This window comes from Triticum urartu, chromosome 5A (genome assembly GCF_056163025.1).
Source record: "Triticum urartu cultivar PI428250 chromosome 5A, HENAU_Tu73, whole genome shotgun sequence".
NCBI classification, from domain to species: Eukaryota; Viridiplantae; Streptophyta; class Magnoliopsida; order Poales; family Poaceae; genus Triticum; species Triticum urartu.
The window spans coordinates 490093848-490116818 of NC_141877.1; the positions used below are offsets into that span (position 1 = coordinate 490093848).

At 46.2% G+C, this 22971-nt stretch overlaps 4 protein-coding genes and 1 pseudogene across 6 annotated transcripts; 4 read left to right on the forward strand and 1 right to left on the reverse strand.

The window, feature by feature from the left end:
* Positions 1 to 552: 552 nt before the first annotated feature.
* LOC125509990 (ARM repeat superfamily protein) lies at positions 553 to 4421 on the forward strand. Of its 2 annotated transcripts, XM_087521348.1 has the most exons (9): positions 553 to 961; positions 1354 to 1445; positions 1994 to 2144; positions 2542 to 2669; positions 3232 to 3390; positions 3465 to 3647; positions 3777 to 3977; positions 4068 to 4139; positions 4185 to 4421. In XM_087521348.1, the coding sequence occupies exons 1-8, from the start codon at positions 568 to 570 to the stop codon at positions 4089 to 4091; spliced, it is 1332 nt and encodes a 443-aa protein (XP_087377474.1). In that variant the 5' UTR covers positions 553 to 567; the 3' UTR covers positions 4092 to 4139; positions 4185 to 4421. The 2 variants fall into 2 exon arrangements, with proteins under 2 accessions (XP_087377474.1, XP_048531030.2); XM_048675073.2 differs by having other exon boundaries at positions 4068 to 4421.
* A 533-nt stretch (positions 4422 to 4954) lies between these two features.
* On the forward strand, positions 4955 to 8704 carry LOC125509991 (DNA repair RAD52-like protein 2, chloroplastic). Its single transcript, XM_048675074.2, has 4 exons — positions 4955 to 5483; positions 7484 to 7521; positions 7967 to 8058; positions 8325 to 8704. Exons 1-4 carry the CDS (start codon positions 5188 to 5190, stop codon positions 8469 to 8471), a joined length of 573 nt encoding a protein of 190 aa, XP_048531031.2. The 5' UTR covers positions 4955 to 5187; the 3' UTR covers positions 8472 to 8704.
* Positions 8705 to 10591: 1887 nt separating this feature from the next.
* LOC125509992 (classical AGP protein) lies at positions 10592 to 12697 on the forward strand. Its single transcript, XM_048675075.2, has 5 exons — positions 10592 to 10924; positions 11586 to 11697; positions 11844 to 11915; positions 12023 to 12237; positions 12328 to 12697. The coding sequence occupies exons 1-5, from the start codon at positions 10815 to 10817 to the stop codon at positions 12431 to 12433; spliced, it is 615 nt and encodes a 204-aa protein (XP_048531032.2). The 5' UTR covers positions 10592 to 10814; the 3' UTR covers positions 12434 to 12697.
* A 311-nt stretch (positions 12698 to 13008) lies between these two features.
* LOC125507201 (putative disease resistance RPP13-like protein 1) lies at positions 13009 to 16281 on the reverse strand (annotated as a pseudogene). Its single transcript, XR_015602458.1, has 3 exons — positions 15827 to 16281; positions 13426 to 15490; positions 13009 to 13307 (listed from the first exon to the last, which is right to left on the reverse strand). The product of XR_015602458.1 is annotated as a putative disease resistance RPP13-like protein 1 (transcript).
* Positions 16282 to 19095: 2814 nt separating this feature from the next.
* LOC125530213 (Sas10/Utp3/C1D family) lies at positions 19096 to 22949 on the forward strand. The gene is made up of 7 exons (XM_087521350.1): positions 19096 to 19379; positions 19469 to 19559; positions 20939 to 21118; positions 21212 to 21403; positions 21966 to 22127; positions 22209 to 22363; positions 22553 to 22949. The coding sequence occupies exons 1-7, from the start codon at positions 19324 to 19326 to the stop codon at positions 22698 to 22700; spliced, it is 984 nt and encodes a 327-aa protein (XP_087377476.1). The 5' UTR covers positions 19096 to 19323; the 3' UTR covers positions 22701 to 22949.
* The last annotated feature ends 22 nt before the right edge of the window (positions 22950 to 22971 follow it).

The window sequence follows — 22971 nt, forward strand, 5'->3', positions numbered from 1 at the left end:
TTGTGTAAAAAAGTATTTTCGTTTTGTCTCAGTAAAAAGACAAATTTTACTGCTTCTAAATAGCGTTTCACGGCACAAAATTTTGTCTTTTTTGCATAGGCTACAAAAAAAGTTGTTTTTCTGTGAAACTTTCTGCACACACATGGAATATGGAGATGTCCGCGTGCATCCTTTTTTTAAAAAAATTAACATTGCAAAATGTGTTTTCCAAAATGAGTTCATATGTATCCGAGTTCATCCATGTACTTCTCGTGAAAACAGTTTTAAACACATTAGCATGCGCAAAATCGTACAGTAAAAGCGAGCCCGAACGCGATGCGTCATCGCGCCGTCCACTTCCGAACGAACGGTCAGCGCGTATCTTCTCCGGCGTGATGTCACCGAGCCAATGAGAGTGTTCCGAACACCGAACCAGGGGCTCCACGCAGTCGCGTTTATCCAGATTCCCCCCTAAACAACTGCAGTCCTCACAAACCCGTCCCTCGACCCGCTGCGATCGGAGTCCAGCGCGAATACCGTGTTCCTCACGAACTCACGAGAAACCACGCAATTACCGAACCGTACAAAATGCAGAGACCACCTCGACACATCTCGAAAATTCCATCCAAACAGAAAAAACGAAGAACCCTCTTCCCTCCCCACTCCTGCTGCTCCGTGGCCATGGCGAAGGCGAGGCCGCACTCGGGGCGATCCGGTCACCGCCGCCGCAACCTCCTCCTCGCAGCTGCTCTCCTGTCGGCGGCTCTGCTCCTTCCGGCGGCGATGGCCTCCGCTGCGGTGGCGGCGGCGGCGGAGGGGGACGGGGAGAACAGGTCGCGGGGGGCGGCGACGCAGTGGGCGACGGGGAAGGACGAGGGGGAGCTGGCCGCGGAGCGGGAGGCCGCTGGCGGGGGCTCGGTGGTGGAGGACGACTTCGCGGGCGGCTTCGGCTCCCTCGACAGCATGCTGCAGTGGGCCATCGGTACGGGAAGTCCCCAAACGCCCTCAGATAGTCAGATTCTACGATCAATTGTTTCGATCCGCTTTGGAAAATGTTGGATTATGAGTAGCGGGACTTCTCAGCTGTAGTGTTGCTTGCTGGTTGTTGCTTAGTAACTGGATTGCAACGAATTCTCCCGAAGTGTTACTGGTTTTTAGTCAGGCTTTCGACGTTGTAAATAAATACAGAATACAGTAGCTAGTCCCATGAAAATTGGCAATCTATCCTTCATTTATTAGTGGATAAGCTGAAGTTAATTTAAGATGTAGGAACTTGCAGCTTGAGGCTGCAGTTGCACTGTAAACTTGTAAATCTGGTTGGTTTTGGAGACACTGCTGCATTTTACTGAGTTCTATCTGTTATTGGTGAGGCAGGAAATTCAGATCCAGGAAGGCTGAAAGAAGAGGCGGCGGATGTGCAGAAGTTATCTGAGGATGAGCTGCTCAAGCGGCGGCATGAGATTAAGGTGAGAAATGCTGCTTCAGGATTCATGTTTTGGGTTTTGTTGTGTCGTATGTATAAACTTGCAATGTCTGCTTGTATTAACATCAGAACTTAGTAGTGCTTTCCTGGATTGGTCAGCTGCATTGTACAGTATACCTAGTTGTTGAAGTGTTTTTTCTATAGCTTCAGATGTGTGCTTGCTGTGATTTGGATGATCATCACATTTGCTCTGATGTCAATTTAACAAACTTATTATTTATTGTCATATTGTGTATTTGCCTTAATATCTTTAATGACCACTCACCACTGACGTATTCATGTTTAAACTTTCCAAGGCTTCATTATGCCTTCCGTTACAATTGTTATATGTCAAACAAAAGATAAAACATTGTTATGTAATACATATGTTAATTTTCCCGAGAAACCTATGCTAACTAGATAAGATAGGCATGCATTCTTTTGGGAACTGAGTTTTATGATTAGGAAGACAGCTGGTACATGGTATATAGATGAGACACAAAGCATAAGCATGATTGCACGCTATGCTAAATCTCATCGATTTTCTAACAGGACTTGATGGAGAAGTTAAAGATGCCATCAGATGCTGACTTAATGAAGATTGCAATTGCTGACTTAAACAATGCGTCAATTTCACTGGAGGATCGCCAGCGTGCATTGCAAGAGCTTTTAATTCTTGTTGAGCCCATTGATAATGCCAATGGTAAATTTATATTTCCTTTTATTCGTGCATCAATATGTGACTATGTGAGTATCTCACTGCTGTGCAAATCAACCAGAGTTATCTGCCTAAGTGCCTATAACTCTGTAGTATAACTGAAACATCTAACTTTTAATAACATTTAGGGTTTATGCCAAGGAAATAATCTACAGTTTGGCATAACAACTGTTGTAGACTTTGTAGTGATTTACTAGGGTGCTCCGTGTATCAAGTGTATATGTAGTTTACCAGCTTTTGCATAAGAAAGAAAAGGAGAGCCAGAACTAGATGCAACAAAGGCTTAGAGTTGTGTGTGTGTGTGTGTGTGTGTGTGTGTGTGTGTGTGTGACCTTTTCGGAGATTTCCTGAAACTGTATCTTGCTCATATATCTGTGGCCAGACCTTGACAAAATTGGGGGCCTTGTTCCTGTGATTCAAGATCTTAACAATGCAAATGAAGAAATACGGATCACCTCTGCGTGGATCCTGGGTACAGCCAGTCAGAATAATGCCCTTGTCCAAAGCCAGGTAATGCCATTAATCGTGCACAAAGGAGTATTTTGATTTCAATGATGTATATTGTTTCTGGAGAGTGTCCGCTTCATTATAATAGTATTATGCAGATTTCGACAGTAAATTTTCTTTTCTAGCGAGTGAAATGTGTAGTTTCTGTGTTGTTAAAATAAGTGAATTAATGCTACTGTAGATTTTTCTTTTTTAACTTCATTAAATATGCTTGAAAATGATGTTTATATGTCTCTTATTTCACCATTGCTATACCCTCGTGGTAGTTTCTTCTATTTTCTTTTCAAACTGATTGTCAGCTGTGTATATCATTTTATTAAGAGCCAATTCCCTTGTGTGTTTCCCCACAAAGCACAGGGGTGCCTCTTGTTGAAGTACTCCCTCCGTCCGAAAATACTTGTCATCAAAATGGATAAAAAGAGATGTATCTCGAACTAAAATACGTCTAGATACATCCCCTTTTATCCATTTTGATGACAAGTATTTCCGGACGGAGAGAGTACTTGTTATAATCAATTTCTGTTCTAGCCATGTAACATGTGCTGACTGTTTCTTTCTTGGTCAGATTCTTGGTTATGGAGCTTTGGCAAGATTAGTGAAGATGGGTTATTCCACTTCGGCAAAAGAAGCTGCGAAGGCAATGTATGCCATATCGGCTTTGATCAGAAATAACGTAAATGGTCAGGAGGCATTCGCTTTGGAAAATGGGAACGCAATGTTGCAGGTAGTGAAAATCCTATCTTGGAAATACAAGCACATAACTGGTTCAGCTGTGACGAAATTTCCCCACTTTTGCAGCACATATTGGGAAGCAACAGCGTTGATCTTCGGCTTCAGAAGAAGGCGGTGTTTCTAATAACAGACCTGGCGGACTTTCAGCTAAATTCTGGAAACTCAGGGCTCACTTTCTTAAGTGAACGCGTTTTGCTGAAGTCAGTCACCGATATGTTATCAAAGTTTGACCTTGACCTTCAAGAAAAGGTAAGATGAGTGTCTCCCTCAGTTTTGTGGACCATTATTATGATTAGCATTGGTTACCAGCTCATAGTCTGCACTCTTAATGACAGTTGTTCCTTGTGTGCTCTTGACTGACAATGGCTTTTTCCGCAGGTTTTGTTGGCCATTAGGAGTCTACTGAAGCTTCCCTCGACGGACGCTACAGACTTGGAGTCATGCGGCCTAGACAGTGTGCTGTACAGACTGGGGGTGCAGCTGGAGGAGCTGCCATCAAAGGAGCAGAAGGAGTACGCCGGGGAGGTTGATGCCCTCCGGAGAGAAGTAGAGATGCTCTTCCAACAGAAGCTCAAGCCGGTAAATTAACTTTTACAAGCGTTCTTTATACTTATCTTGACAGTTGTGACTCTGTGCGATCCTGGCTAACTCGCTTGTGGTGGCCTACAGGGTACGGCTACCGCGGCGTTATAGACACTCGGATGAACGCAAGGGAAACAGGCAGGCGTTTCCGATCCAGTGAATCAGTGCGGGCTGCCAAACTTTTGAAAGAGTAGATTGTTTTCAGAAGAGTCTGGCTGTTGAGCTGAGTCCCTTCTTACTTTTGCCGGAGGGTTATAGTGTTGTAGGATTCGATGGAACATAGGTTAGAGACACTTGATATGATGATATGGGTTAGTTTTCCCATTTGCACAGCAAGCTATGACACCCCCCTGTGTTTCTTGGAAGATTTCCTTTTTTATTGGAAGACACGATGATCCTCCATTCCTCCTGTTATAGAAGTGCAAAGACGTCTTATATTTAGCTGCAGAGGTAGTAAGCTCTTGCAATGGGTTTAGTGGAACACACCACCATTGTCATGTTCTGTTACCTGCATTTGGAGATGGTGATGTAGTACTACTAACAGTAGACTTGGCCTTTTTTTTTGAAGGGAACAGTAGACTTGGCCTTGGGCACAGAGGAAGGGTGGGTACGTTTTGTTGGGTCCATGAACCCGGCTGGTCGCACGCACGCACGCACGCACGCTGCGGCTGGAAACAGTCGCGTGTCCGTTCAAAAAATACGCGCTGTCGTTGGCATGGCATGGCATGGGTCCCAGAATTGCGGCGATTCAACGGGCACATATGGCATTCGCAGCCTTCAGCGGAGCACGTGCCACGGAATGGGACGCCGATCCGTCTCGTCCCCGTACGCCCCACCTGCGCGCCGTGGACCACCGTGCGCGGCTCACCAACCCTGCGCCGGCCTCGGACCTCCGACGCTTACCGGAAGCGGTAGTAGTAGTAGTAGTTGGCAGGCGCGGCGCACGGGGCGCGCCCACTAGCCTTGGCTGCTCCTGTTGTCGCCGCAACCAAACCTTCCGCTTCCGCCTCCGCACGGCTGGCCACTTCCCATCCCCGGAACAGGACCCGGAACCCCCGGTCCTTTTCTACTCCCCTCCTCCCCCCCTTCCAGAACCCGCCTCCCTCTGACCTCTCCTCCCTCCCTCCCACCGCTCGCACGATCGACCACGGACGCACCGCGCATCGCATTCCTCCGCAGAGTCAACCCCGGCGGGCAGCGGCCAAGCATGGAGGCCGCGGCGGCCACGGGGGTCCGCCTCTTCGCCGCGCCGCTCGGGCCCGCGAGGGGGGCGGGCGCGGGCGCAGGCTGGCGGTGCGGGCAGGGCCGGCGGCGGCTTGGGCGGGGCGCGCGGGTGGCGGCGAGGCTGGACGGGGGCGTGGGGAAGGGGGTGCCCACCACCAACTACGTCGTGCCGCTCGACAAGCCCACCGGGATGACCCGCCCGCTCGTCGAGATCCTCAGGGACCTCAACAAGCGCGTCCCCGACAAGATCATCGACCCCGACACCAACACCGTCCCATGGTACGACGCTCAGCGCAACCGCCCAACTCTTTTAACTCCCCCGACACGACGACACCCACCCACCCGCCGTCTCCTCTCCCCGCTCGATTTGATCTGCTCCGCCGCGTGCTAGCTGCGTGCGTGCTACTGCTCCTGTTCGCCGTCGGCCATCACGGTCAGTCGGTAGATGCTGGTTCCCTTCCAGAGACTCCAGAGATTCGTGGGAATTTAGTGGACGCAAGGCTTTCATAGGATTGGTTCCTGCAGCTTGTTGCCAGTTCATGGCCGCAGCTACTGCCTCTTCGCTCTCTAATTGTTTACCCTCTGAATTCGGGTGGTGGGATTGGACAAATTGAAACGGTCCGGACAAACACATTTGGTGGTGGCATAGCTTTTCTACTGCAGGATTAATACCTTGGTAGCTCATCCAAGTTCCACCTCGCACAGTAGTTCAGTTCACTCCTTCTCTAGTCGTTCTTGCATAGTAGGTTCACTGTTGTCCTCGAAAAAAACCAAGTATCCAACTAGGAGCTGCTAGATTTGACAGACGAGCAAATGAAGATAGGATGGCTGTGAAGAAGACCTGACCTGCTTTGCATGATTTCATCTGTCTGAATCCATAACTTTCTCTTGGCCAATAAAATAAGTTTGCTAGATTGACCATACTTGTGATTAGATAGTTTAATGTTCTGCAACTTTAGGCTGTTGCTTGCTTTGTTGGTAGGTCCGAAACATCCGATAGACTGGAAGGTTACTTGAGCCACTTTTCTTCTGTTCCACTTTCAGGGTTTGGTAGATAAGGTTATTTAAAAGTCAGTGGTCAATTATTTGGTGTTGTTGATCAAGTGATGCGTCTTAGACAAGGACAGGTTGGACACTCCTGTTAATCTATCTAACTAAATAAAAGGCGGAAGAGTTCTGGTACTTTGAACTTTGTAAGAGGATAACAGCAGCAGTTATGTGTATGCTGTCATGTCATCTTTTCTTAACACCGTCGATATTGCTTTTAAAATGGAGCGTGGCCCTCTGGTTTTAAATCTAAAAACTATTGTATATTTTTCGGATAAAACACTCAAGTTTACATATACAGCCCTTTTAGCGGAAGAGCTCTGGTACTTTGGACTTTGTATAAGAGGATAACAGCTGCAGTTATGTGTTCGCTGCATATCGTCTTATTCTAACACCACCGTGCCTATGTTGCTTTTAAAATGGAGCGTGGGCCTCTGGTTTTAAATCTACAAAATATTGTATATTTTTTGATAAAACAATGAAGTTTACATAGTTTTTTAGCTGGAACATTATACGGTTACTAATCATTTCGTGACTGTTAAATTCGGCCGCTGTCAGCTGACTTACATCATTTTGGTCTCCTTTTCTGTAAAGAGAAAATAATACAGTGGTGTCTGTATGCTTTTTATGCCAAATCAAATAAATCACCATGATATTAGCCTATCTTAGCCAGTGGAGAAACTATTCTGAGGTTAAATAATAGGAGAGTAGAGTGCAGCTCAAGTATGAGTTACTTTTGTCATCTACCTCTTGTCAGAAGAGTGACGTGTCTAGCCTATCTGAAGACCTCTTAAGCTAAAACATTCAACCAAGATACCTTTTCCATTTGATAAAAGATTGTTCCTATCTAGATCCCCTGATCTTGAAGCTTGTCCTGTCCACTCATTAACATGATTACTTTAGGGCATTTCTTTTGCCATGGGTTGGATTTGTTGGATGAAGGGTGGAATAATTAACTTGCTGCTCCTAGTCCTTTGATAAGAAAGGCTGTAGCTACATATCCCATGTTAAGCTTGCGATGATTACTTGGATTCAGTGACCCTTTATTATTAATGGATACAGTGGAAGTAAGCCTGACAAACACTGACGTACAATATCAGTCATTGGCAATAATTTTACTGACATAACTCTGATTTCTACTATGGCTACTTTTTTTTAACAAAGTTTGATAGAGAAACATATGTAGGTGATGCCTTTCCCCTTACAGTTTTTTTTAATCTCTGATTGTGCAGGTACCATGCCAACAGAATGCTCAGCTTTTATGCACCAGGTGATTTCTCGTTAAAATTACAAATGCCAATTTGCGGTTAAAATTTACTTTCCTTGTAAATTCCTCTCTATTTGTTTCAATTGGACTTTAGTTCCAAGTCTGTATTTGGGTTCATGTACTTGTCCTCACAAACTTCATATTAAGAAATGCCATCTTATCAAGAACACGTGACCAGCTTTTATCATGCCTTACCTTTTAGTTTGTTATAGAGAACCAGAATGATGGCTCGTTATACTCTTCTGACATTGTGTTTGGTGACGGTGCCGTGTTTCAGCTACTAAAAGTTTTGCGTTTCGTTAGATTTGATAATTGAACTACTGTGATCATACATCAACACTTGAAGATACCCACATAGTAAAATAGGAGGAAAACAAATGTGAAACATCAAATACAGAAATTACCAGGTGGAGTAAAGAGAAGTGATCAATGATTACTATATTTTCAGGTTGGTGTGGTGAAGTTCGTGATGTTATTTATTCCAACAGTGGAACTGTGACTGTGGTCTATCGAGTGATTCTGAAAGGAACGGATGGAGAGGTATATGTTCTCTTCTTTCTTTTTGGCAGAACTAGCATCTATCTGTCCAGCATATATTCTCGATTAATAGCTTTCGAATGTCAACTTTTTGAGTTAACATAGAGTGGAAATTGGTGAGGTAATACATCGACTCATGGAGAGTCGAGTCAAACCCTCTGTACCAATTTTATTTAGTCGATCATCATTATGGACTCATTGAAACAACCTTTCATTTTACTTCTCATTTTCTTGCAATTAAACTCAGCACTCGTAACTGCATGGTATAGGCTTTCAGAGACGCCACAGGCACGGCAAAGGTGCACGAGGGACGTAACGACGACGCTGTTGCGGCTGCGGAGGAGGCAGCATTCAGCAAGGCCTGCGCCCGGTTTGGTTTCGGCCTGTACCTGTACCACCAGGGTGAGATCCCGTAGGAGGAACGGCAACTTTGAGATTCATTCAGCAATGGAGCTGGTCATAACGTGGGTAGGCACGCCCATGGAGAGTTGGAAATGCTTCGCTGGTGCCTAATTCTTGTGCAAGAAGCCTGTAAATTGTTCCTTCTGTTACGTTTTTGTTGTTGTTGTCGGTGTAGGCTCGCAAGATTTATCCAGCTAGAGAAAGGAAAAGAACATATGGAATAATGTGCTGTTACTTCTCTGGTGCATTTTCTGCCTTCATGTAGTTTTTGGAGATTTTTTTTGTTTTCTCTTGCAGCACTTATGATCTTTTGAATAGGCAACACCACATTGACAGAAATTGTTTATTTTTTGTTGCCACCCTTTTTACATATATAAACCATTTCTCCTTTTTGCAAATGATATGATTTTATTGCACAACAAAGATATCTGGTAAAACCAAAAGTTACACAAAGTTCATTTTAAATCTTCATGTTTAGCTTCACATTTTGCATCTTGATCTTCATTTAGGCTCCTTAAAGGATTGAGTATAATCACATGAATCATCTAGAAACTTAGGGCAACTCATACGCTTACCCTCAAATCAGACAGCGCAACATGCCATCCAACTGTAGCAGCAAATGTCTGGTTACATTTCTAATGGAATTTGACAAAGATAAGCAATGCAAATTTAAATAAATTAGAAGAATTTCATTCAAATTTGGATAATTTTTACATAAAATCAGATGATTTTTGACATATATGAATTAAACCCTATTCGAACTTAGTCTAAATGATGGTCGATCGGCCATGAGCCACGGAAAGTGAAACTCCACCTCTGCAAAGCAGGCAAGCGGCTAATCGGCCGACGATGATGAGCCCGCCAAGCCTAGCTTCAACGAGGGGGGGGGGGGGGGGAGTGGTGGCCTTTGTGGCACCCAAGCACCGGTGGCCTCCCATGCTCTGCTCTTCCTCGCTGCCGGCAGCGCCCGTGGACGTACCCGCTTCCTCGTCGTGCCGTTGGGGCGTGGTCGGCGCGGAGCTGGCAATGTCATCCGTGCCCTAGTTAAATTACGTCGCCGCTTTGTTGATCTTTGCCAAGACAGCTTCTTTTTTCGCCCGCGGGATGCGCTAGCATCAAAGCTCGCGGCGGATGTCGTGGGCGGCATGTAGTATAGGAGAAGTGTGTCCTGCTCGTCCACGTCCGCCACGATGCCCGTGCTAGTAGTGAGTTTCTCATCCGCGCGTCGATGCTTGTCGAAGAGGTGGAGGTTTGTACGCCTGGTCGACATGCGATGCCGAATGCGACCTGCCACCCTTCTAGCACCATGTGATGTCGGCATGGGACGGCTCGTCGTCGACCGCCTTCTCCATTGGCTCCTCCATAGCAATGGCGGCGATCTCTTTCTTCTGTTCGGACGATCCCACAGAGCTTTGGAGCTCGAGGAAGCCATGACGGGTGTGGTGCTGAGAGGAGATAGGGAGCGAAAAAGGTTGGATGCAGCTATTGCTAGGCCTGGCATTTAAATTGCGGATGGATGGCAAGCGAGGCGGCAAGGTGGTTAATGGTGCGCGGTAGACGAACAAACAGGTGGCACCGAAGTTGGTTCCTCGGCAACCGCTTATGTTTGTTGGAGCGAGGTGGACAAAACGAATTGTCGTTTGAACGCGGAGGCGTGCATGGGGAGACGGCGAGGGTGACATTTTCGGGCTGCACACCTCTTCAATGTCGGCTCCAGCGCAAGGTCGCGTCCGCTCTGGGCCGGCGCGCCTCTTCAATGACGACTCCAGCGTGAGGTCGCGTTCGCTGTGGGCCGGCATGAGTGTGGTGGTGATTACTTCGGGCGAGAAAGGACGTTCGAGACCAAAACACGTCCGAACCGCACGGTCCGAACGGATGAGGCGGTTTGTGGATTCACGTTGTATGCGCGTATGTACGAGCGCTTGCGTGTGTACTGATGTTTAAAGAAAAATTTTCTTAACAAACATTTTGGCCAAGGAAAACAAAACCACGGTTATTATACGTACAGCACACGGGTGTGCGGCAGGGACACGCTTCGGCCCGCGTCTGGAACGCTCTCCGCCTGCCCCGAGAGATCGAGCGGCCCACGCGATCGATCCCCTCTCGCTCGCATAAACGCGTCGGACCCGACCACCCCCACCCCAACCCATAGTCGCATCGCAACGAAGCCAAACCACCCGAGTCGACCGCTTCGAGAAGCCTCGCCACCAAGGCACCCAGACCACCCTCCTCCCGGGAATCGGAACCGCGTCCCAGCCAGCCTCGCCAGCCCAACCCATTCGCCGCTCCCCTGATCCATCCGGCGACGCGGCGGAGCAAGGAAGGAACCAAGGCTCGAGCAGCGGGCGGCCGGAGAGATGGCGGAGAACCCGCAGCTGTTCGGGAACGGGATGCCCGTGCCCTTCCACGGCGAGATGTTCGTCCTCGCCCGCGACGGCGTCGAGTTCCACGTCGACAAGATCCCCTCGTGCGTAATCCCCTCCCCTCCCTCTTCTCGCCCCGCTTGCTTTCGCCTCGCCTGGACAGATTGCTTTTTTTTTTTCGATCTAGCGTGGCCAGCGATCGCGCTGTCTGGATGGGGATTTTGATTGGGGTTAGGTTAGGGGTGCACGCGAAGAAACGGTGGGGGGTTTAGCATCTCTTCGGAATCGGCTCATCTGAGATTCCGGGTGGCGCGGGCGGCCCGAATTGAGCCGAGCCCTTGGTTTGAGAGGGGAATTTTGCCCTTCGGTGGCTGGCATGTCGCCTTGCAACTAATTTAGCTGTGCTCGTCTTCATCCTCGTCTTCTTCAGGGGTTGTAAACGTACAATCTCGGAAGGCTTGATGTGTTGGTGATGCGTGGTTGGCCTACATAGCTTGTATCTATTCACTACTAGATAATTTGGAACGCTTGGTTGGAGCTTCCGGGTGACAAGGAGAAAAATAATGCTGCATGCTGTATGGTTTGGGATTTAAGAAAGGCCATGAGTTAGATGAGGAACGCTTTCGTTGTTTGAGTCATTTACAAGGCTTTCTCATTATGTTCGGCTTAGGTTTTTATCTTATATTGAATTAAGCACTGCTTTGCACAATAATAACTAACTGAATACTATCATCAGTCTCATATGGTTGCTTCGCCTGTTCTCAGGGCGCCCGGCGGTCACGCAAAAACAAAGGGCACCATATACCTTTCTAACATAAGGATGGTGTTTGTCGCCGCCAAGCCTGTTGGCAACTTCTTTGCCATTGATATGCCCCTGGTGAGCAAATGCATCCTGAAATGACCCTATTATCCCCTGTGAATCTGTGAAAGGAACAATTGATGTTGCTTCCTTAATAATAATTTCATTACATCATGAGTTTACAGCAAAATGTAAATTCTCTGACATGCCTAACTTGTTTGCAGCTGTACGTGCACGGTGAGAAGTTCAACCAACCGATATTTCACTGCAACAATATTTCTGGGTTCGTTGAGCCGGTGAGTTGTCACTGAACATTTTTTATGTTCGTAATTGGAGAATGCTTGTACATCCTACATTCCTAAACACACATACCAAGATATTAACCTTGTGGGTTTCAATCCAGGTTGTTCCAGAGAGCCAGAACAGGGCTCTGTACTCGACCCACACCTTCAAGATCTTGTTCAAGGAAGGTGGATGCGGTACCTTTGTGCCACTCTTCCTGAACCTGATCACATCAGTGCGGCGCTACAATCAGTTTGAAGCCCAGCCCGCTACTGTGCCCCGTGTGGACCCCATGCAGGCAGCGCAGACTCCTGTCGATGACATGATGCGCCATGCGTGAGTGCACCAATCTGAAATTTCCCAATCTCCTCCTTGCAGCTATTCCCCTGTTGTGCTGTGAACTCACTTGTGGTCTGATGTTTACAGGTACGTCGATCCACATGATCCTACCAAGATCTTCCTCCAGCAGCCCGCAGCGGAATCCCAGCTGAGGAGGAGAAACTACCACGGCCCCGCTGACAACGCGTACTGATGCTTTGGCCTGATTGCAAAGTGCATGTGTTTTCGACGAGCTATGTATGTGGTGCACATGAGCAATATATCTGTTTGGTGCCATTCCAGTGACTCTCACTGAAGAAAATGTGATGGAAGTATAGTAGTATGATGATGATGTTAGACAATTGTGGGTTCAATCTAGATCGAAGTATAATAATGTACATACAAGGTGCTCTGCTGGATTATATGTTGCTGATCTCGCCGTATAAGTTTCCTTTGGAGTTATAAAACTGGTCTGAATGCTGAGTAAATTTGTGTCGACATGTTGAGATGTGTGCGTTGGTTTGGTCCATTCTTCAGCCTCTTGAGCCTTGGATGGCAATCAGAATAATACCAAACCTAGGATGGCAACCTGTCAGTCGTAATGTGCATATAAAGTGGTCTGCTTGGCTATATGTTTGCTGATCTGCTGCAGCGCCAGTGTCCATAGTAATCATCAACACTTGGAATAAAACACACCAGAGACATAGCAATGTCTTTGGGTTTGGGGCAAGAAAGCAAGTAGAAGTATTACAAGCAGTTGGCTGCAAACCAATCGGAAACAAATAAATGTGGATGTTGAGCATCTCTCGTTTTCATATTACATGCCAAGGGAAACAAGGCAAGCTTAGTGTTCATTCACGGTTTCACAGCATTATTACAGGACATTGCTGCACGTTGACTCGCAAACTCAGCAAGATACGTACAGTAGACCAAGTAGTAAGTACATTATTTTGAAAACTCAGTAAGTATATTATTGGCAGGCAGGTTCAAGGATCACACACGGCTTCCACGCTCGAGGGAGTCTTGGGCGCTGATGATGATGAAGAGCCGCCGCCATCTACACGGGCTCTCGTCTCCACTATGTCGTCCTGTGTTTGACAGTTTATCAAACGGATTAAGAAACGATCATGACAAGTCTTGACAATGCCAAGGAAGATATGGTGTTTTTTTTTTTTGCGGTTGGAAGATATGGTGATCTATTATTACCTCCAAGTCGCAAGCCATGGTCAGTGATTCGAGATGCTTGGGCGGGCAGAGACCCTCCAGCACCTCTGTCTGAGCCTCCTGTTTCTTCAACTCTCCTCTCACATCATGATCATGACCCCACGACAGTTGCAATGTTGTGAGCCCTTCTTTGTCGCCCAGCTTGGCTTCAAGAGCTTCCTGCTGGGTCTCGACGTTTTCGAGGCCCGCGATACTCAGTTTGCCACGGAGCTGGTTGAGGCCGCCGAGTTGCTTCAACTCGCACCCTTGTTCCTTTCCCACTTTGATTTTTTGCAGCGTTCGAAGCAATGTCATCCTGCCAACTCTTGGTATTTTCAGAAACGGCATTCCGGCCATATGTCGCAAGTTGATGAGGCCAAACATGTCATCACGAGAGTTGAACACCAGATTTTCAACACCAGAAAAATCTACAGCCTGCATGTGGTAAAGCTTGCTCAAAGTGCTTGGTAAAACCAGCATCTTGCCGTATCTAGTCTCAAAAGGAAGATGCCGTAGATACCGTAGATGCCTTAGCTGACCAATAGATTCTGGGACTGAAAATGTACCTTGATCATTAGACAGGTATGATAAGCACCCGCAACTTCTTTAGCCTCACAAACAGACTCTTGACGGTTTTCTCCTCAACTTGTATTCTGACATCTACGCCATCAATGATGAGAGTGCGCAGGTTATCCAATTTACATATTTTCTCAATGATCAATTCTGAACCATAGGTCTGAACAAAAACATGGCGGACGTCTGGGGGAACTTCATCTTCACATCCTTCCATTGTCTAGTTATCTCCTGACCTTTTCCACTGATTCTCGATTCTGAAACAATCACTTCCAGCGACCTTATCCGCTAAATCAAGCAACAGATCATGAACTATATAAGCGTCCATTTTACTGGAGTACTTCCCTACTTCAGGTTGCAGAAATGAGGCTGACACTAGTACATCAAAGTATCCCTGGCAAACATCTTCCAAATCCTTGCCTTCATCGCTACTTCTAGCAAACCCTTCTGCAGCCCAAAGCTTAACTAACTCATGTCGTTCCAAGTAACGTCTTCGAGGAAAAATACTGCAGTAAGCAAAGCATCGTCTGACCTGTTCATCAAGATGTTGGTAGCTCCACCACAGAGCTCCCATGGTGTCATCCAAGTGGTTCCCATCTCGGGAACTTCTCCAGTAATCAATGTTTGGCCTCATACGTAGCTGTCCTCCAACAATTTTGGCCGCCAGAGGTGATCCCTTCAGCTTTTTTGCAATGTGAGTCACAATGTCTTCGAGTCTTATTCGGTCATCAGCAGCAACGCACACGTTGTGAAATGCATAGTGCTTGAACAATTTCAGGAAGACATCTTTATCTAGGACTGACATGGGAATACATCTCTGCTCTACAGCACCCAGAGCTATCAATGCGTCTTTAGTTCGACTAGTCACCAGGATCTTGCTTCCTGCCTCTCCAGCATTCAGCAGTGAAAGTATCTGTTGCAGCTTCTCATACTGCCTCACATCTCTATTATTGTACCAAACATCATCTAGTACCAAGAGGAACCGTTTTCCATGCAGTTTCTTCTCCAAATTAGTCTGTAAGGTGTCAAGATTATTGAACTGAGGGCACGGGGTCCTGCTAGCGGCCTCAGACATCTGCCTGAAAATGGCATCCACACTAAAATCCTGAGAAACGTGAACCCACATAACAAGGTTGAAATGACCATCCTTTTGCTCACGAGCACAAACAAGTTGTGAAAGGGTTGATTTTCCAGAACCACTGATGCCATGAATGCCGATTACGGAATAACATTGAGCCCTATTGGTGTCTGGTTGAGCATCTTCTTCCTTATCATGAAGCATTGCAACTATGTTATCACAATCTTTATCTCTTCCGATTACCAGAGGTGGAGGCCTCGCCGTAGTGACCGCACCTCGTGAGTTGGCAGGTTTGCTCAAATTAACATTGCTTTTGTTTGGCAAGTTCATCTGTTCAAAAAATCCACATGCATCATTTATGACCTTTTCTATTTTTTCTAGGCTCTGCTTCAACTCGATTTTTGACATGCCACAGTCCTGCAAAACAAAATACCAAGCGAGGAAATCGATGAATGAGAAAATATTTCTACGGATCCGAGAAATATACATTAAAAAAACTGAAGTTAGTTTTAATTTTAAGCTTGATTAGCAAAATAAGATTATTTTTAATATTATCCAACTCAGTTTTTGTTCGTCAGCTTGATATGGTTGCTAAGTTGTAAAGCCAGTGAGCCCCAAATAAACCAGAAAATCAAAGGTAGAGTTGATACTCCCCTTTTGCAATTATTCTAACATGTTTTCATGCAACAATTTAACAAAAAAAACCTTTTTATGCCCGAGATAAAATACAAACAAATAGAGGCAGTAAAGGACCTGATCTTTCAGGAAGTTGCACTTTTTCATGGCAGACGTCAAGAGCTTCTTCACATGATTCTTGTTGCGTCGAGGCCCGGCCACCTCTAACTTGAGATAGTCATCCTGTATCTGTTTCTCTAGGAGGTAATACTCAACATCATCCAAGATGTCCTCTGCTTCGTAGAAAGCAGACTTAAGATCGTTGAACAGCTGCTGCAGACGATGCCTGTAAGGGCTCTCCCCAACTATTTCCATCACGCGCTGCAGAAGCAAAATCTTTGGCTCCAGTTCCTTGAGCTTCTGCGACGCATCAAAGTTGAGGAGGGAGGAGGCTTTCTTGTAGAGCTCGGAGATGATGGGCGAGGCCACCCACCCAGCGGCTTTCATGGCCCATCCTACAGCGACAGCAGCGGACACCGGATCCGCCATTAGAAGCCGCAAGTCGTCGGGCGATTGGCTGGAGAGTATGCCGACACGAGAGTGAATCCACATGGAGCTCAAAAAAGCAAGCGTAGCGTAGATGGGGTTGATCTAGAGGCTGGGTGTGGGGGTAAATTACCTTGGCCGAAAGCGGTGAGGGTCTGGTCAAATCCGGCGGCTGAAGGTGCTGGGCTGATGGCGGTCGATTCCTTGTGGCGAGGAGATCCGGGACGGCGTTCAGCGGCTGGAGGCGGTCGCCGTGTCTAGGTTTCCGGCAGCGGAGCGGTGGCCGGAAATGGAGTGGCCGAGACCATAGCGCCGCTGCTGCACGTGTGGGGCCGGCCAGAGTGAAGGGAAAGTTTTCCCAAATCTCCAACAGCCTATTTAAAAAAAACGATGCTCGTACATACATATGCACGCACACACACTCTATCTCTACGAGCACCTCTTAAAGACTGAAATACAACATCATTTTAAGATTGATAAACGTCGTCACAGACACCTTCATAATTGACGGGACGCATATCACAAAAAGAACTGAAATAAACCCAGAAAAATGTAAGATATCAAGTTTAAAATTTAAACTCATAGGGGCCGGAGATGTCAGTGTCCTTCTAATCATTAAACCACATATTGTTTCGCAAACGCTTTTTTATCTGTAGAAAGGGTTTGCAAGTAAGGTGCTTTCTTCAAGAGAGCTTCTATGCCACTTTATGGCATCTTCAATGTTAACCCGCAAAATTTGCTTCGACATTTGTCCGCGGATAAGGGGGACAAGTATGCGGCAATGTTCAGGAAATCGGTAATTGGTAACTGCTCGATCGGCTAGGGAGTAGGAATTAATCGTGAATCGGACAATTAATCGGTCAACCGTTAATCGGTTAGTTTTTTTTTTATATAAATCTGAATCCTGGTGTTGGGGCCAGATTTTTGCCACGCAAAAATGTAATTTAAATGGCCTCAAATGAATAAGTACTCGATATGGAAAAATGTTCAACATGAAAGTTATTTGTATTGGCAATGCGAACAACTTTTAAGTTTTGATGATTTTGATCTGAGGTCATATGTGACATGTGAGTTCAAAAAAAACAAACAGTTATATAAGTGTATGACAACAATGCTCTAAAATATGATATATTCAACAAGTATGGCAACAATCATCATGTGCTTTTGTCTCTAAGACTTGTAATAACTTGATAACATATAATCATAGTTCTTACATTTGCATAACATAACAAGGTCCACAAGTATGCATGACAGTTGACAGTATGACATCGCAAGGTCCACAAGTATCAAGTATGTATGACAATATAACATAACAAGGTCCACAAGTACATATGATAGTATGACATAGCAAGGTCCACAAGTGAAAATTCACAACAGCCATAAAACACAAATAATCATAGTTCTTGACTTCTTGCATAAGTGCATAATATAACTATGTGGACATGGATGCGGAAAGCCGACCATCCAACTCTACTCGCATACATCTGACCCTAATTTTTCAAAGTTCAGGCGTTCAAATAGCCGCATATATAGGCTAAAATAGTTCAAATGTTCAAATGCAGCAATAGTTCAAACAAAAAAAGTTCAAATATTACACTCCAACATTGTCGTCCCTCTTAACAGCCCACAGATGCTCAATCGAATCTTTCTTCAGTTGCTCGCTGTCAAATTTGTTGATACATTTGAACAAACTCTTTAAATTTGGCTAGATTTTGATAGGGAGGTTCGATAGGATCACCGATGTTCGGGTAAATTGTTGAAAATCACCACATTTATGGCTAGGGTACTCCAAAACTACTCCCTCCGTCCCATAATATAAGAACATTTTCTATACTAGTGTAGTGTTAAAAACATTTTTATTTTGGGACAGAGGGAGTACCTTTTTTGCCAAAAATAACAGAAGACCACCACTTCTTCGGCAGGTGAATAACATATTACACTAAACGAGTTGTGAACCGCGACTAACAGCAAACTTGACAGGTTGGGCCTACTTGCCGGACCAGGGCGTGGATGCGTAGAGAAGGATGCTAGCGGTGTGTGCAAACAGGTTTGGGCCCACGCACACACCGACCCACTCCCACTCATTCTGTCCCCACGACAGATCTCGCCATGGCCACCATCGGAGCTCTCTGCTCCTCGCCACCGTGAGGGCCTTCCCTCCTGGAGGTCGCCTCTGAGTTGGGGGCGCAGCCGGCGGAGATGCAAGCGGAGCCGAAGGACCCCAGCAACGTCGACGACCCTGACCCCAGGAACAGTCCACGGAACCTCACCCTCTTCCGCCCCAACGCGCTGGCGCCGTTCCACCATCGACGCATTTTTGCATGAAAAAACATATTTTTTTCTTTCTCAAGAGACACGGTTTTGCTTCTGTGAGAGGCACGACCGTGCCACTTGGAAACGAAAAAAAAAACATTTTTATTTTTTGCTTTCGCGAGCGGCGCGAGAAGCATGATTTTCTCGAAACAAAAAAAACGTGTTTTTCCTTTCGTGAGAGGCATGGTCATGCCTTTCGGAACGAAAAAACAGATTTTTTTTGCTTCCGCGCCGTGCCTCTCGGAAACGATTTTTTTTCTTTCGTGAGAGCCATAGTTTGTTTGCCCGGTTTGTTTTTGAGAAAAAAAATTCATCAAAACTTATCAACATGGGATCTAATTTTGAATATCTCGATGCAAAGAATCCAACGATGAAATCAGCTCGAGATTTAGACGCATGATTTAGAAGATAAAACATTTTAAATAAATAAATGAATTAAAAAAACTCTCGTATTGCGATAAATGACCCACGTGCAGTACGGCTGAGAAGCTTTTTTTTCTTTGCACCGGCTGGGCCAGGCCACAGAGGACACCAAACGGGCTGGTTTTTGCGCGCCCGTTGCGAGCCAGGGAAACAAACACGCCCCTAGGGTTTTTCGTGCGCACAACCAAACCCGGCGGCGCCCTCCTCCGGCCGTCCCCACTCCCCCCTGCCATCCGGCGCCCTCCTCCGCAGCGCCACCGCCCCGGCGCCCGGCGGCTCGTTTGCCCGCACGGCCGCCCCTCACCGGCGACCCCCCTGAACTTTCCCCGTCTCGGGCAGGCAGAGAAACGGCGATGACGGCCGCCGTCGCCGGAGCGGACGACGAGAGGAAAGCGCAGGCCCTCGTGCGGTAATCCCCCCTCGCTTCCCGCAGAATCGCTCGCCCGGAAAATACCAAGGAGGGTTCACACGGGTTTGGTTTTGTTCATTCATTAACAGGGATGACGCGCCCAAGCTGCTCGCCGCTCTCAAGGAAATGAAGGACGGGCTCGACCTCGTCAGGTCCAAGGTCGAGTCGCTCACCCGCAAGGTACCCCCCGCTTTCCCCCCTCGCGGGCGACCCGTCTGACGCTATGATTCTGATGATTACGCGCGAGTTTAGCCGCCGGAATTCGGGACAACTAGGGGATGTGATTCTGGTTAAGCCGTTGGGGGGCCATGGCGAAAACGAAGAAAATTCTGTTGAATTTTGTGTGGTCTTGTTTAGGAAGAACCTAAACATGGGCATTTAGTTAATCTTGCTTCCAAACATCAGCCTGCAAACATGGAAGCCTAGTAGTAGGCAGGAAGAATGAGCAACAGGGCTGGAAAAGAAAACTACTCTCTCTGATCCATAATACCGTAGTTCAAAACTGCGACACTTATTTTGGATAGGAGGGAGTACTGATTAAACAACACCAGTAGTTAGTGTCTAACTTGCCATAGTTCCCATCATCTCCAAGCCGAAGCACAATATCAATCCAATGAAGCCCAAAAAAACATCTCCAATCAATCAAGCCCTGTTGATTGAGAAAACAGGAGAATAGAAGGGAGCAACAGAAATACAGAACAGAGGGCATGGTGGCCATCACCAGTTGATGTGAGACCAAACATTCTTTCTGCGACCAAGTGGCTCCCTAAGGTCTTTCAGCTAATATAAAGGATAGGGAACAATACATGCACTGGTCAGCAGCTGCTTGCACTGATCCCTTATCCTAGATATTGCATGAATGTCACGTTTAGTCAAACAGATAGCCACTCTATCACATTTTGAATTCTTGAGAATCTATAGGAAGCGCCGACGCACCAGGAATGACATGTGCCGGCAAGCGAAACACAGAAACATGCCCCCCAAGTGCACACTTTCAATCCCAGTTGTTGGCCTTTGGCTGCTGCTTCCTGTCTGAAAATGAGTAACATTTTCAGGTCAGATGAGATCAAATCTGGCTGTAAACAATCTTTAGTTTAGAAAACCTAGAAAAGGACCAATCTGGAGAGCTGTATGCACAAACAGAGGTGCAAGGAAGCTACCACCTATTCCAACTGAGACAATATTTATTAGCGTTTTGTTGCCCCAGCTTGCATTTCAAGAAGTAGCGGCGATTAATCTTTACTGTTTCTGCTATATTTGCCAAGTTAAGAGATTTGTTTCAAAATTTACCCATGAGCCACTTTTATAAGTTTCTGGAAACTGCTTGATTTTATCTCTAATAGCCCAGACTTCAGGAACCACATTCACCCCATCACTGTTTATGACTGCATCTCTTGGAGCCCTTAGAGCCACATAATTACTGATCTGTTCCCTGTACTATTTGTCTGACAAGCAAATCAATCAAGTCAACTTTGACATATCTTCCATCCATTCCTAATGTTAGCTTTTGGGTGGGTGGCAAAAACTGACGATTCTGTTCAATTTTCTGTGTGGTGCAGGTTAGGAAAAACCAGCTGCTGACAGGCGATGGCATTGGGTACCTGGAGGCCAAGCACCACCTGCTGCTGAGCTACTGCCAGGACCTCGTCTACTACCTGCTACGCAAGGCCAAGGGACTGTCCGTCGATGGCCACCCCGTCGTGCGCAGCCTTGTCGAGATCAGGCTGTTTCTTGAGAAGGTGTGTGCGCCCTTAAGTGTTGATTGTTAAGCTGCCAGTCTCCATTTATGCAGCTGTCTAATAGTAGATGGTGTTATGTTTTCTGTGTGCTAGATTCGCCCAATAGACAAGAAGATGGAGTACCAGATCCAGAAGCTCACCAATGCTGCAGATGGTGCGGCTGCCCAGGATAAGGTGCCAGACGCTGAGGTCAATGTCAAGGGCAGGCAACAAGGCGAGGATGACCTGTTGGGGTACCGGCCAAACCCGGATATGATGGATCCCAAAATTGTTTCTGAAGGACAGGTGAAATTCTCACTAACTGATGTTTTCCCTTATACTGTATGTGTTAAGGTGGTAATGTTTGACTGTTCATGCTGACACAGACACACACCAATCAGTTACCATCAAAATTTGTGCATTGAATTCAGCAGCTTCTTTAGCCCAAACATCAATCAATAAATCTTATATATATTTTGATGACATCAAATTTATCCATCCTTACAAAGCTGTTTTCTGTACATAATATAGTTGCCAGTTGGATGAGAAATCGATATTTCCAGTGCAGTATCCTGCAGAATCAAATTAAGTTGCTACTTAACAACTTCTGATGAATTCGAGATTACACTGTAACTTGGTTTATGTGCCTGGTTTTAAGTGAACTGTATCATAGCATATTGTTGCTTTTGTGGATACTGCTACCCGTTGCTTAAATGCTGCCATATTCTAAGTTTCTAACTGCACTATTCCTGTTAATGACGTGAATATGGGTCACTCTGTTTTATATCAGTAGTAATGATGATTTCATGACTAGAGTTCAATTTACACAGATTTGTTGTGTCTGATGTGTGTACCTGTTTGACTTCAGGGCAAAGATGGTATCTACGTTCCTCCGAGAATTGGGCCAGCTGCCATGGATGATAGTCATAGTAAAGACGCTGTAAGGAAAGAGAAAAGATTATTGCGTATGGCAACAGAGAATCCTTACTTCAAGGAGATGATTGATGATGCTGCTGATAGACCTGAAGAGGTTTGTATATTTGTGTCTTTTTGTATAGTTGGCTACACTAAGCTACATCGAGGTAACTAAGTTTTCTGCGCAATCTTGCAGTGGAAGGAAACAGCGGGTGACGAAAGCAAAGAATTTATGGCCTACATGCGGCAGAGAGAGAAGCAAGAGAAGGCAGAAGAGGAGCTGTTCACCCGAGCTCCCGTAACCAAACGTGAAAAGTACATGGAGAAGCAGATGAAAAAGCAGCTTCATGGGTATGTTGTTCCATCGTTCTACAGAGTTTATGGATTTTCTCTTGTGGTACAGGCTTCCCCCTTATAAAGTGAACCCGTCAGCCACATGAGTACATGAAGATAGCTTTGGCCACATTTAGCTGAGCTTGCCCTTTTAAGATCTTTTGCTTTTGCTAACCAACTTATGAACTGGCATGTTTCTGTGTACAGATTGCAAGGCCTGACCGACGGATTCGACCTCGGGATGAACACGCTGCTCGATGGCGAGAAGGAAGACGACGGTGGTTCCAGTGAGCCGCGTAGACAGAGCGCGGGGCGGAGAAAACACCAGAAAGGTGGCAAGAGGAAGCGGCATTAGTTCAGACCTGACAATGATGGTCCTCTGAAATTTTGCCGTGTTCTCAAGCCAAACAAGAGATTTGGTACCACTAGAAACTGAACCAATTGTGAACAGAGATGAATTTTGCCTAGAAGCAGCAGTTTTGTCCTTGAGACGATTGCCGCTTCTTTATCCTCAGCTGTTTGCCTGTGTTCTCCGGTTCCGACAACTTTGAATCCGTTGTGTATGAATAGATGTTCTGTTGAGTATGAGAGCATGATCAGAGAACTGCGAAACTGCACGGTGGTTG

Excerpts from the sequence above, each read along its gene's own strand:
- LOC125530213 (XM_087521350.1), top strand. The coding sequence starts at position 19,324 with ATGACGGCCGCCGTCGCCGGAGCGGACGACGAGAGGAAAGCGCAGGCC. Across the intron at positions 21,119-21,211 it reads TCAGGCTGTTTCTTGAGAAG|ATTCGCCCAATAGACAAGAA; the intron begins GTGTGTGCGCCC and ends TCTGTGTGCTAG. Across the intron at positions 22,128-22,208 it reads CTGCTGATAGACCTGAAGAG|TGGAAGGAAACAGCGGGTGA; the intron begins GTTTGTATATTT and ends GCAATCTTGCAG.
- LOC125509992 (XM_048675075.2), top strand. The coding sequence starts at position 10,815 with ATGGCGGAGAACCCGCAGCTGTTCGGGAACGGGATGCCCGTGCCCTTC. Across the intron at positions 10,925-11,585 it reads CACGTCGACAAGATCCCCTC|GGCGCCCGGCGGTCACGCAA; the intron begins GTGCGTAATCCC and ends GCCTGTTCTCAG. Across the intron at positions 12,238-12,327 it reads GATGACATGATGCGCCATGC|GTACGTCGATCCACATGATC; the intron begins GTGAGTGCACCA and ends TGATGTTTACAG.
- LOC125509990 (XM_048675073.2), top strand. The coding sequence starts at position 568 with ATGCAGAGACCACCTCGACACATCTCGAAAATTCCATCCAAACAGAAA. Across the intron at positions 2,670-3,231 it reads ATGCCCTTGTCCAAAGCCAG|ATTCTTGGTTATGGAGCTTT; the intron begins GTAATGCCATTA and ends TTTCTTGGTCAG. Across the intron at positions 3,391-3,464 it reads ATGGGAACGCAATGTTGCAG|CACATATTGGGAAGCAACAG; the intron begins GTAGTGAAAATC and ends CCACTTTTGCAG.
- LOC125509991 (XM_048675074.2), top strand. The coding sequence starts at position 5,188 with ATGGAGGCCGCGGCGGCCACGGGGGTCCGCCTCTTCGCCGCGCCGCTC. Across the intron at positions 7,522-7,966 it reads GCTCAGCTTTTATGCACCAG|GTTGGTGTGGTGAAGTTCGT; the intron begins GTGATTTCTCGT and ends CTATATTTTCAG. Across the intron at positions 8,059-8,324 it reads TGAAAGGAACGGATGGAGAG|GCTTTCAGAGACGCCACAGG; the intron begins GTATATGTTCTC and ends TGCATGGTATAG.